Here is a 13320-nt window from a genome sequence, read left to right as displayed (position 1 = left end):
CAATAATAGTGCCTAACTGTATTATTTCAATCTGCGATAAAATCCATGTCAAGTTTTTCAATGTGCTTTCAGATATTTTTGCCTTGTGATAAATGTGTAGATTAGTACAATTTATAAACACCCCTTTCAAACAGGTCTGCACAATATATATGAGAGACTAGGAGAGTCACAAAAATACATTTTAATGAACAAAAATGACTCTGTTTACAGTTCTGTTTAATTCACATATCTTTTATGTCAAAAAAAATCATTAGGCTAGAAAGTAAAGATCATGTTCTAGTTCCATGAAAATATTTAGTACATTTCCCACCGTAAATATATTAAAACTTATTTTTTATTAGAAATATGCATTGCTAAGAACTTTAAAATATTTAGATTTTCTTTTTTTTTTTGCACCCTCAGATTTCAAATTTTCAAATAGTTGTATCTAAATATTGTCCTATCAAACCATATGGAAATCTTATTTATTCAGCTTTCAGATGATGGATAAATCTCAATTTCAAAAAATGTACCCTTATGATTGGTTTTATGGTCCGGGGTCACATATATTTTATAAGTCTTAAAAGTTAAAAACATTGCAAATACAGCAATTATCCTGCACATTGTTTTAATATTTAAAAAAAATGCCTTTTAAACTGCATTTTAAAAAAGCATATGACACTTTGCTTTTTAAATCCATTTTTGATGCCGATTTGCTTGTTTGTTTGTTTTTTCAGTTGAACGAAATTACAAACCTAAGCCAGCAAGAATAAGGCTCTTCATGCCAGTGAAATTCATATGTTGTGCAATTTTAACTTTCTTCAATTGCACATTTTGCTTGACATTGACATTTTCATCGGTCCAGCTGTGAGCAATCAACAAGTGTTGTGGGGTGATGTTTGCAAGGTTGACGTTTCTAATAATTTTTTTTCCAACTTCCTCTTTCGACAGATGAATGCAATGAGGTAATAAAAAGAAAGAAAAAGAAATAAGAGTACTGTTAGGGGACGTCAACAAAAAGAACGACACTTAAAGAAATGCACATGTAACCATTACCTTTAAAACTGAATCAACATCAAATGCAAATCAAAGACTCTTAAAGGGACTTTGATGCAAATTATATCATGAAAACCTCTGCCATAAGAATTTTAAATAATTGTCCCATCCATATTAGATTTTACGTGGTGAGATTTGATTGGAGATCTTGAGAATGTTTCCTTACATTCAGCTGAGCTTATTTTAGTCTCCCGTCCTCCTGCAATCAAAAAACACTTGCTTGGTTATTCAACAACACTCGTATCTGACACAGCAAAAACAGAATAAATCTGACAGCTACAATTTATTGAGAGGCACTAAATCCATACTAAACCCATCACTAGATAGGCTTAGAATAGTATATAATGAAATATGTAAAAGGTTAGATAACAGATAAAAATAAACAGATGAATGCTCTACTGGGACATTTCACAGCCCCATATTTTAAATCTGAGGCATTTTAGTCGCTTTTGATAGCATTTTTGCACCAAGCACTGCTTAATTTCAGACCCTGTCTGTAAGACACAAAATAGTAGTGACAGAGTGATATATCTCGACAAGGCCTATTAAACAGCATATATTTGTCCATTTTAAGATGATCAGCATGTTGATAACCGTGCATGCAGTGCTACAAATTAAATTTCCTTCTTAGTACCAGGATGAAACTACCAACAGTTGTCAACAAATTTAAACACATTTTTTTTGGCTATATATAGGCTATATATATATATATATATAGCAAAAAAAATTGTTTAAATGTGTTGACAACTGTTGGTAGTTTCATTCCTGGTACTAAGAAGGAAATGTAATTTGTGTATATATATATATATATATATATATATATATATATATATACACACACACAGAGAGAGGATTAAGAAGAATGAATGAAGATTAAATTAATTAATAGGCCTATTTTTATTTAGCAATGATGCATTAATTAAAATGTGATACATTAAAAGAAATATATAAAAAATATATGAAGCTGGACAACTGTTTTCAAATAATAATAACCGCTCAAATCAGCATATTAGAATGATTCTGAAGGATCACGTGACTCTAAAGACTGGAGTAATGATGCTGAAACTATATTTTTGATCAAATAAATTGGTGAGCATATACTAAAACATTACTTTTAAATGGTAGCGTATTTGTAAGAAACCTTTCTGAAAACCTAAGACATGGAAGGAAACTGATTTCTGGAAATTAATTATTGTGGTGTGTATCAAGGTCTGAACTTTAAACATAATGCAAAGCATACAGCATACTTCAGTGGATTTGATTGTGCGCGTATTGAATGTAGCCTACTCCACAACATCGCGTGGACTAATGCGAAACCACACAAGTAAACCACAGGCCACATTCACTTATTCTCCAGCCTGTAGGCGGAACCACTGCCGTTCATGGCGATTAATCACTCAAATTGAACTGAACGCGGTGCGTCGTGTGAAGCCTTTGGGTTTTCCTATTAGTCATTTAATATTGATTGAAGGTTTGCATGTTTTTAAACCACTTCTGTCGTGTGTCCAACAACTCCTCGCGTTCTGCAATGTGGGCCACGGTATTTTTGGCCATCTCTGTTGTTGTCTGTGCCGTGAGTAGCGACAGAAGTTTGGAGGACAAGGGCCGCGTTGAACTGCAGCGAGCGCGTGAACTGGCGCAGCAGCCGCGTTATGGCGAGTGCTGGTCTCGAGCGCTGGAGAAAATACAGTCGAGCTGCAAAGACTTCAGTGATGATGTGCAGAGCAAGATCGCCTTGTCCTTCACACACTGCCACCTGCAAAGGTCAACCGCTCATTTTACTGGAATCAGCTGAAAAACAGGCGGAACCAGCTTAAAGTTCGCTGGTCTTCAGTGGTTTACGGCGACCCTAACAGACCGTTTTTACGATAATTCCGATAGCACGTGAATGCAGCATGAGCAGGTTTTCCTCAGTAGGAAAGATGTTTCACTACAGTTTAGACCAGTGGTCCATCCATCTATCGTTCTATGTATCTGTGTTTTTATTTTATTTGAAGCAACCGCAAGTGTCTATATTAACAAATCCATGATTAATATGGCTTAATATGTTCATATGGCTTCATTTTATCCAGTATATTAAAAATGCATTATTTGCATTTTATTTTCATTAACATTATTTTTTATTAATTGCATTTCAAACTTTTTTTTTTTTTTTCCTGCTGTCAATGAACAAACCAGATGAGAACCACTAGTTTAGCCACAGTGTTTTGACTTCATTCAACGTTAAATATTCCCTGTCTTCTGTCTCTGTCTTATCATTTATTGCAGGTCAGGTCGTAGTTTCCCAGAGTGTCCTGAAGATAGTGATGTCAAAACCTGCACCCAAGACATGGATCCTGTGGCCTTCAACACCTACACTGAGTTTTTTACCCATGCACACAGTATATGTCATTACTTGCAGAGTGAGCGCTGGCAACAAAGAGCTGAGAACACCATTCACCGGTACAAAGGTCCCTAGATGCATGTTTTGAATATGAAAGGTATTTATGTGCATAAATTATTAATGTGAGCCATTGTTCATCTGTGTTTCAGGTTGACTGAGAGTTCAGCAGGGGTTGCGGAGCAGTTGGACTCCACCCAGAGGATGGCAGAAGATCTGGTCGTGGCCCAAAGTGCTGCGCTGAAATCCCAGGAGAGCATCCTTCGCAATGGAGAGGAACTCAAGAGCACCCTGCTGGACTCCACTCAAGGTGATAGCCAATACATAAAATAGAAGGAAATATGCTTATGGAAGTATGATATCTGGTTTAGAATCACCAATAGTGAAAGTTTTAGCAATAAAATGATAAAATATACATTTATTTAAAATAAGAATAGGTCATGGTAAAATAAGAAAATCAAATTATATAAAATGTAATTACATTTTATAGGCTTGCTAATTTAGGCATCGCATTATAATGTACAGTACAAAAAATGGATAATTTTGAGTTTTAATACAATTATATTTTACAGTGTTATTAATTTTTTAATGTTTAACTTTAAATGAGTATTAAATTATAGCAGAGGTAATTTAAATGTAATATTTGGAGAAATGAGCACGCACACTGAAATATTCAGTATTAAAAAATGTGTAATATTTGCCAATAACCAATATGCTACCGATATATTATACATCCTTTGTAATTACAGCTCCAAGGTGTAAAGGTCAAAGGTCAGGTTGAGATGTCACAATCCTCCTCTCTCTTATTTAGATTCTCAGGTCATCGCTGACTCTTAAACTTATGTCAGTTCTTGCAAGTATCTGCAGTTAAATTTATTCTGGAATTAATTCACTCTTAACCACTTAACATGCAGACTCCATTCAGACTGTTTTGTAGATAATTTCAGCCTGACAGAAATGTCTTATTTTTTGCATGTCGTAGAGATGAGGCAATCAATGCCAATCAAACTGAAGTATGTGCTTGACCTCGAAATGTCTTGTCTTTTACCTCATTCTTTGCTTGTGTGCTGCGATCCACACCGAGCTAAAATGTTTCAGGCCTGAGAGCTGTGTTTGCGGAGATGAGGCATTCTGCACAGGAGCAGCAGGTGGCATTTGCAGAAATCTTTAACCGTGTAGCTTTCCTCCAGAGCTTCATTATGTCTGAAACGCACACGTTTAGTTCCCTCTTCTACAACGCCCTGGGCTTTGGCGCCTCTTTCCTTCTGACTTCTGTCCGGCGCACAGCTGGAGCAAGGTGAGTATAAACCTGATTGGCCAGTGCAGTGCTTCTAGAATAGATGATGCTGTAGAAATAAGTAAATCTTTTTATTTATCCCCTCATTTGTTTTTTTGGTTTTACTGCAGTTTTTTTAATAATGGTTCTGTGTAAACCTCTTCTTTGCATGAGAACTGGCACCTCTTTTGGTCTCAGGTTCCAGGTTTTGTTAAATCAGTATTGTTTTTAACTGTCCTATCCTTTAATAACAGCCTGTATTATTTTGTGAAATGATCATATGCAGAGTTGTAGGTGCTACACACAGTCAGAAAAAGCACTGGTTGGACTAATTTTCCCACCTCAGAGTATGCATAAGTGTTCATTTGTTCAAATTTATGCATGTGCCTTACATCAGAAACTTGCACAAATTTGGAAAAAGCCATTTTAAAAGCTTATTTTTAATTTCAATTTCTTAAGTTTCATCGTGTGCATATGTTGAAATTTATTCATCTATCTGACATTAGAAACTTGCACAAATTTGAAAAGACATTTTAGAAACAAATTTTTAATTAATTTAATTTAAATTTTGAAGTTTGAGTTTCATAGTAGGCATCATGTGTGCATATTAATTTGTCTGAAGTCAAACATGCAAATTTAGAAAAAGCCAGTTTAGACGCTTTTAAAATCGAATCTAAGTTAATGTTTTAAATGTTTATAATGGTTTAAATATTCAATTATTTAAATATTTGTTAAATTTTGACTGACATTGATGCATCATGTTTCATTTTAGATTTTTCCTTTTTGGACTTGTGGCGTTGAATATATACCTCGAAAGAATGATCTGTAAGACGGTGTTGGAAAACGAGGACCATGGTTTTCAACAGATGGTAAGACTACTGCATAATACCGACGTGGTCTGTGTTGTCTAGGTTTAAAGTGTGGAATTTATGCAAAATCTGCATACTGTCAATCATGGTTTTATTGCAATTTTTTCTCTTTTGCATAGGAGAAAATCGCCTTTTTAGTTGGTCTTCTAAGAAAATCCATGGTTCTAATTGGCTGCCTTGTTCTGCTTTACTTCGCTCTGCGCTACCGCAATATCAGCCGAGAGAGTCTTGAAATTCTGAAGGAGCTCAAAGAGACTCGCTCTGATCTTCAGCAGGCCTTGCAAAAAGCAGGTATCTCCAAGAGAGCAGGTACCTTGACAGTTAAAGGCTTTAGTTCCAGAATTTGTTCTTGATCTTTCTTACGATACCTTCTAGAATGTCTCTCGGCATCTGTGGATGAATGGAAGAGGTCCAGACAAAAACATTGGCAGAGCAAGTGGGAAGAGAGAGATGACAGTTTAGTTGTTCTGCATCCCTCTGGCGTCGTGAATGCGGCCCTGTCCACATTCTCTGCGTCTCCAGAAAGTAAGCGCTGCTTCTGAAAGAGCTGACATTTTAATCAAACTGCATGTTTCAGAAGGTGTCCTGAGCTCAAATGTGACCCTGGAGCACAAAACCAGTCATAAGTCGCTGGGGTATATTTGTAGCAATAGCCAACAATATATTGTATGGGTCAAAATTATCGAAAAAATTAGCCAAAAATCATTAGGATATTAAGCAAAGTTAATGTTCCATGAAGATATTTTGTTAATATTTCCTACCGTAAATATATCAAAACTTCATTTTTGATTAGTAATATGCATTGCTAAGAACTTAATTTAGACAACTTTAAAGATGATTTTCTCAATATTTAGATTATTTTTTTTTGATTCCAGATTTTCAAATAGTTGTATCTCAGCCAAATATTGTCCTATCATAACAAACCATACATCAATGGAAAGCTTATTTATTCAGCTCAAATAAAAAAAAAAGTGACCCTTATGACTGGTTTTGTGGCCCAAGGTCACAAATGATGATTTAAATTTGTTTCATGAAAGATACGTAGTTCATTATGTAATACAAACCGTTTACAGTCATATTTAAGTTAGTGTTCTAATTTGCTGAACTAACATCCTGTTTCCAATGTAAATTGATATTGTCATCAGCCAGACATTATGAGACACGGAGCACCTCAGAAGCCCCGAAGAGACGTCAGCGGCGCACGTCAGGGTCTCGTTCACGGACGTCTTCTGTCACAGTGTACAGTGTGCTGGTGGATGACAGTGAGGTGCTGTACATTAATATATGTTTTAATTTGATTGGAATGTTTTTATGAAGTGGTTCCTTTCCAGGAAGATTCTTAGTAAATAATTTAAGAAGCTTATTTAATCATTTGCATTTGAATGTGTTTCATAGTACAGTGAACTTGATGTTGACCCTGGATATTGACATTGATGCATTTTCATTTTAGATTTTTCCTTTATGGACTATGAATTTACATCTTGAAAGGACAATCTAATTATGCGCTAATGTGGTTACATTCCAGGAAGATTATTAGAAAATAACTTTAATTTCAATTTGTTCCTCACACAAATTACCACACTGCATCATATTTACTGAACGAAATCCAATACTTGTTTCTTATTGATTTTGTGGAGTTGACTGTTGAACATCTAATCCTGATTTCAAGGGAAGAATTACAGCCAGTGATAAAAGAAAATGCAAACATGAGCCAGTTGTTTTCTGCTACATCTCTGGGTGTTTTACTACATCTGTAGAGTGACAGACAATTGCAGATTTTGTGAATAAAGCTTATTTATAAACCTCGTTTATGTAAGTGTTTGAACATGTTTTTCCACTCTTTTGCAGATGAACCTTTTGACATTTGATTTTGTTATGATAAGTGCTTTAAAGCTGATATATAAATGAAAATCTACTAAATTTAGTATTATTTAGTGGAAAAATCTGTACATGATGAATTTTTTTAAACACTGCATCATCAAATTAGATCATATTTAGGCCTTTTTTTCCACAAATCACCTGATCCCCTCCCACTCGTTCAGTCATTTTTGAAGTTTCTGAATTCACAGCTATATACAGACATTTCTAGCACTTTTTTTCAATAATATTTATCCATTTCTAGCAAAGTAATTATAGATGTTTATTGCAAAAAACCCCATGGCATGTGTTTTCCAGCTGTATTTTGATTGAAAATGTCTGTATGCTAATGTATTCTCATTGTTTCCCCAACAGCCGAGGTATAGCCTGAGAAGTCGGAAATCTTTGTGTGGTCCAGAAGTTAGCAGAGTGAAGGACTGATGCAGAATATCAGAAAAAGCTTTGATCGCCATCTAAAGATCTGATCCAGTGAATAACAGAGGTGCCGGATCACAAGAGAGATCTAAAACCTCTGAAAGATGCAAGATCACAGACATTTTATCCATTTTCAGTGTACGCTTTTTAATCTTTAAACATTTTTTTTTTTTTTTTCCAGATGTGTTGTTTTTACATAACCAATAAATAAATTCCAGTGTAACAACTGTAGTGTAAACCCCTTGCCCTTTACTACAAGCACAGCAGGTTATTTGTGTATCTGACTTTATAAGCAAGACTGACATCTAATGGTCAACCTGTGTAATTGACACCAGCAGTTATAGAAAAAGCTCAAAACACCTTCCTTAGTCAAATACTGTCATCACAGTAGTTAGTGGTGGGCAGGTCCTTTTTGCTCTTTTTAAGTTAAAAGTGGATTGAATTCTGTACTATATATGACCGATGCAGGAATAGATTTAGAATGGTCTGTATGTCATTATACCTCCAGTGATTAAGCAGTGATAAACATGCAAAAAATGTATTGCATAGAGAGACGTGTGAAGAGTTCCAGTCCTGCAGCTGGACAGAATCTACTGACTCAGCCTGTACGAACTCAACTTATATAAACACTGCTGAATTTGATGGCGCCCTTTCCACCCATAACATGTTCATTTATGGGAAAACACACTCAGAAGGTTCACACTGCTGACAGAAAGGCAAAAAGCCGGGTTAATCTCACAAAACCTGTCAGAGATCATAAATTATTAAATTAATAAAGTTGAAAATTTATTGCTTACAGGAATTGACATCTATTATTAGGGCCAGCATTTATTTATTTTTGCCGTATAACACAATTTTTATGACAAATTAAGCACATTTTCTCAATAAATTTCACAAACCAAAAAAGAAGAAAAAAAGGCTTTACTTCCTTTAATTTGTATTATGATATGGATATGTTGTGGTTTTGATTATTAAGATCTTAAATGGAGCTAAAATTAATGTCACTTAAAACTATGCATTTATCATTGGCTATTAAGGGTTTTATGGATATGAGTGGTATTAACCTATAATACAGCCAATTATATCCACCCAAATTCAAAACTGGTTAAAAGTTCAGTTGTTTTTTCCCCCCTCCTCCCTCTGAAGCCTTCTCAACTTCAGCTACTGGTGCAATGTAGGTCAAATGGGACGAGTCCATGTTTACAACCACTTAAGCTCTCTTCCAAAGTCCACATATTTTTATGGGGTGTAAATGTTTAATTTATGAAATATGAACGATCTCCCCGATTAGTACACACGGGGGTTTATTTTCAGGAATGGGGGAACGTTCAAGTCCTTTGGAAGTTTTTCCTTTGCATTAGATTTCAAGCACAGACCCTTAGGAAAAGAAAAAGAGAGAGGGAGAAAAAAAATGAGAAACAGACTTTGGGAAAAGAGGAGAAGAGAGATGGAGGGGGGTTGAAGCTCGGTTTCATATGTCCTGGAGGAGGAGGAGGAGGAGGAGGTTTTCAGTTTAACACACTTTGGCGTTGTCGAGTCCCACAAAAGAACAGACAAGCGACCGGTGGAGCGACAGGAATTGTAACATTGCAACATTCTAACAATGGAACGTTGCGACATTGTAACGTTTGTTTTGTTTGGGAATCCCGCTTAAATACACGCCGACAGCCGGAGGAGTTTTCAAACGGCGAATGTGGATGGTGTTTGAAGCAGCTGAGTGTGCATATTTTTGGATACGGTTATACCGAGAGGAAACCGTCGGAATAATATCGACAGTATGCGGCGCCGAACAAGAAGTTTAGGAAATATGAAATGGGAAAGTTCGTTTTAAAACGCGAGTGTCTCTAACAGAAGAACCAATGTGGTCCTTCGAAGCTCTTTTGCTTTGGAAACGTCATGTTATAATGTTACGATCTTCTGTTGTGGATTTATAACGTTATTCGTTGCTTCTGTACATCCTGTGACCGCAACACTACTGCAAATGCCATAAGAAGATGATTGGTTTTCATAAAGGTCGTTGCGCGTTGGGAGTTCTTTCAATCACAATTGCTTGGACTTGTATGTGGTTCTGATTAAACTGATCGTTGATGGCTGTTTCTGTTCGGATTTACTGTCCACCGGCTGATCAGGGGGGATCGATCCGCCTGATTCACCCTTTTCAGCATCTACAAGAGGAGGACGACCTCGGGACGCAAGAGGTTTTGCACCTGGACTGTTTTGAAGATTCAGCTTTTATATCTGGACCTGGATTATAAAGCCCGTTCCCTGGAAATCGTCCGCATCTTGTGTGCTGTATGCCTGCGTGAGGGTTTCCCAGGCAGGGATGCAGTTGAATCGACCCAAAAGCGCGCATCTCATCAGCTCCAGTCCGCACAATTCATCCTCCTATTCCAGCCAGTTCAAAAGCATGCGCTTCTCATACCACATCAGCAGCGGTTTATCCAGTCCACAGCCTGCCCTGCGCAGATCAGGTGAGTCTGGAGCTGATTTAAGGCTAGATGCTCTGACGTGTGTGTGTGCCATTTCCATTTCTTTTCAGTTTCAGCGTTTCGCATGCAGTTCTGCCAAAGCATCATTACAAATAACAGAGGTGACATTGATGTATGCAAATGCAGATGTGTCAGTGACAAACAAGCATGATAGGAAGGAAGATTTTTGTAAAATTAAAAAAAAATGTAATGTTCCAACTTATGGGAAAAGTATTTAAAATGTTAATGTTGAAAAGTTTATGCTTATTTTCGACATAAAATGTGAATTAATAACTCTCTAAAATGACAAATGATGTAACCACCGTTTCAAATATATTTTCTTAAAATATTTTAAATTTTTCTTCAAGATTACTGCATTGGACCCGAACACGACTTTTCATTAAAAAGGTCAAAATATGATATTTTTAATAGCATAGTCATGTTTGGATGGTTTTATTGTCACATGACAACACAATGGCTTCCTGCATGTTGGTTATGCCTCTGATTTTAAATTGGATGAAGTCTTTATTATAGTATTAATATTTGAAATCAAATTTGCTCAACTGGGAGTAAGATTTATTTTTTTCAAGTCTTATGCTCACCAAGGCTACATTATTTGATTAAAATACTGTAAAATATTGTTATAAGTTTATTATTATAAGTAATATTGTGAAATATTACAGTTTTAATTTCAATTTTAACCTATTTTCTTAGATTTTTGTTTTAAAGAAATGAAAACATTTTAAAATAGTAATTAAAAAAATGGTCATATTTAACAATTTTACTTTTTTTGAACTTTTATGCTGATTTACCTAGCTTTTCTTTTTTTCTTCTTTTTTTTTTTTTACAAGTAATAATTTACTAAATGGAATATTATGCCTAACATTTCTTTTAACAAGAATTTTATTTGAATGAGATTTTGTTCTATTTATAATCTCTGGATGGTCACGTCACCTTGACATTTTTTACTTTAAAGCTGCTGAAAAATATCAAAAGGACAGAAATGGAAAACGTTTATCATAGAAAAGGTGCATTAGAGTCATTTTTTGTATTAATTGGCTTTTTTTAGTAATTCAATAGGTCTGGACTACAGAAACAAACATCATTGACCCATACAGTATATCATGTAGCTAAGGATCTGGTAAACCAAAGCTTGCAGGTTCAAACCCCACAAGGGTAGATCCGTTAACTGTGACCGTTGTGTCCTTGAGAAAGACCCTCAACCTCTTGTGATTCCAGAAGGACAGAACAGAACCTTATTTGCTACATTTTTGCTACAATTGTTACCCCAGCACTTCAGACCAATAAAGGACAACTCAGTCGCATGACAACCCAGCTATATCATGATAATGTTAACAACAGACATAAGTAATGTTTGCATAGAGTAAATGTGACCCTGTAAACTGCTTTGGATAAAAGCTTCATTTAAAGTAACACATGTGTTGATGTAAACGTAGACATAGATGTTAAATACTTGGAATGCTTGATGTTTTTCTCTCTGAGAGCGCGCTTTGACTCCGGATGTCTTTAAGACTAGAAAAATGCCACCACTCCAGTCCTTGTGTTTAGCATATTGCGCTTGTACGAGTCCCAGAAAAATCACTCTTATACTAGATTAAGGGGAGGCCAAGCTCATTTTAATGATTACCAAAAGAAATCAGCATTCGTCTTATTTATCCTACACAGCACAGAAGCAACTGTGCTCTGAATGGATGTGTCTGAAGACGAGGTCATCAGTCAAAGTGGCATAATGTATTATCCTGCCACCGCACGTTTGTCTCAGAGGACGGCATGTCACTAAATCAATGCCCTATGTTTAGAGTGACATTTTCAGGTGATTCCCATTTAAAAGGAGATAATACTCCTGTATAAAGAGTGTGTATCTTGATAATACAGTGCAATATATTCCAGTTTGCAGCAGCCACAGTAATGTATGTAGGTAAACATGTGTTGGTGATGCAGTTCGTCAGATGTTCGTTGTGCATGTAATGATATTCACATGCTCCGCTGCTCACTTGCTGATAAGGCAACAGCGGAAGTCCTTGAAGCCTGACCGGGGTTTCTTGTTGGTGCTACGCTGCCTTGTTTGTACTCGAGAGTGTGGTTACTTGAGGGTCTGTCAGTTTGGGATATTTACTCAAGCACTGCACTGTGAAATCCAATTAAATGCGTCTGGAGTTCAGTTCAGTTCAGTGGTTCGCATCTGTGCTGACCACCAACTTGCTAGCGGCTTTCAGAAACGTGTCAGTGGTGTTTGATGCACTGGAAGGCCAAACACATGAAGAGTCAGACTCGGTGAAGGTCTTCTTTAATAACTCGTGGCGTTTGCTCAATCTATTAGCCTTAAAGAGCTCCTGTGGTGAAAATCAAGTTGTTCACAGGTCTGTATGGTGGTTTTAAAGGGATAGTTCACCCTCAATAATACAAAAACACAAAAAGAAGATAGCCGGTAACCAACCAGTTGCTGGTAGCCACTGACTTCCATAGTATGGAAAAAAAGTCAATGTGCTACCAAATGTTATGTTCTTAATCAGGTTAACCTCAAATTGTAATATTTAAATCATCAAAATATTGCAAACTATATATCAATGTATACCCAACATAGTTGATAGGAAATTAATATACTCCTTGTGCTCAAAATGTCCACTGAAGAAAAACTAACCACTTTATTTTTTAGCTTTAAGGGCGTGTTTAGTTAGTTGACACAATTTTTGTGAGCAATATTTCATTTATCTGAAAGAATAAAATGAAATATTTTCTTGTTTGACTTTTAAACTGTCTATTTTTTCTGGGCTATTTAGATTGTAGAAATATATTTAATATAGATCATCTTGATTTTAACAAGACTCACTCAAATCAACAAGTGAACATTGCAAAATTTAAGGCAAACTGAATAACAGCATGCATAAAATATATGTGAGATTATTGTATGTATTCACTAATTGCAAGTAAAAGCAATTATCATCAATGGACATGAAATGTACCCTAAATTATAGAAAG

General features: G+C 35.8%; 2 protein-coding genes across 3 annotated transcripts in view; both read left to right on the top strand.

Moving 5' to 3' along the window:
- The first annotated feature begins 2067 nt into the window (after nucleotides 1-2067).
- LOC306847813 (uncharacterized protein) lies at nucleotides 2068-8751 on the top strand. 2 transcript variants are annotated; one of them, XM_079381987.1, is made up of 9 exons: nucleotides 2068-2124; nucleotides 3304-3477; nucleotides 3568-3725; nucleotides 4514-4712; nucleotides 5464-5560; nucleotides 5680-5851; nucleotides 5936-6085; nucleotides 6706-6827; nucleotides 7793-8751. In XM_079381987.1, the coding sequence occupies exons 2-9, from the start codon at nucleotides 3365-3367 to the stop codon at nucleotides 7856-7858; spliced, it is 1077 nt and encodes a 358-aa protein (XP_079238113.1). In that variant the 5' UTR covers nucleotides 2068-2124; nucleotides 3304-3364; the 3' UTR covers nucleotides 7859-8751. The 2 variants fall into 2 exon arrangements, with proteins under 2 accessions (XP_079238113.1, XP_079238114.1); XM_079381988.1 differs by lacking the exon at nucleotides 2068-2124 and adding an exon at nucleotides 2343-2506 and having other exon boundaries at nucleotides 7793-8093.
- Nucleotides 8752-9416: 665 nt separating this feature from the next.
- The window catches only part of LOC306848441 (FYVE, RhoGEF and PH domain-containing protein 1-like), a 48327-nt gene continuing 44423 nt past the window's right edge, over nucleotides 9417-13320 (top strand). Inside the window, exon 1 of the mRNA XM_079382990.1 lies at nucleotides 9417-10323. Coding sequence (XP_079239116.1) covers nucleotides 10176-10323 — 148 coding nt within the window. The 5' untranslated portion in view covers nucleotides 9417-10175. The remainder of the gene's footprint in view (nucleotides 10324-13320) is intronic.

This window comes from Barbus barbus (assembly GCF_936440315.1).
Source record: "Barbus barbus genome assembly, chromosome: 28".
In the NCBI taxonomy this organism is placed as follows: Eukaryota; Metazoa; Chordata; class Actinopteri; order Cypriniformes; family Cyprinidae; genus Barbus; species Barbus barbus.
The sequence above is the reverse complement of the archived record's forward strand: the minus strand, read 5'-3'. Positions and strand labels throughout refer to the sequence as shown.

What these genes read in the sequence shown, in the direction of transcription:
- LOC306847813 (XM_079381987.1), top strand. Translation starts at nt 3,365, where the DNA reads ATGGATCCTGTGGCCTTCAACACCTACACTGAGTTTTTTACCCATGCA. An exon ending in GCTGAGAACACCATTCACCG is followed by an intron (nt 3,478 to 3,567) that starts GTACAAAGGTCC and finishes TCTGTGTTTCAG; the next exon opens with GTTGACTGAGAGTTCAGCAG. An exon ending in ACCATGGTTTTCAACAGATG is followed by an intron (nt 5,561 to 5,679) that starts GTAAGACTACTG and finishes TCTTTTGCATAG; the next exon opens with GAGAAAATCGCCTTTTTAGT.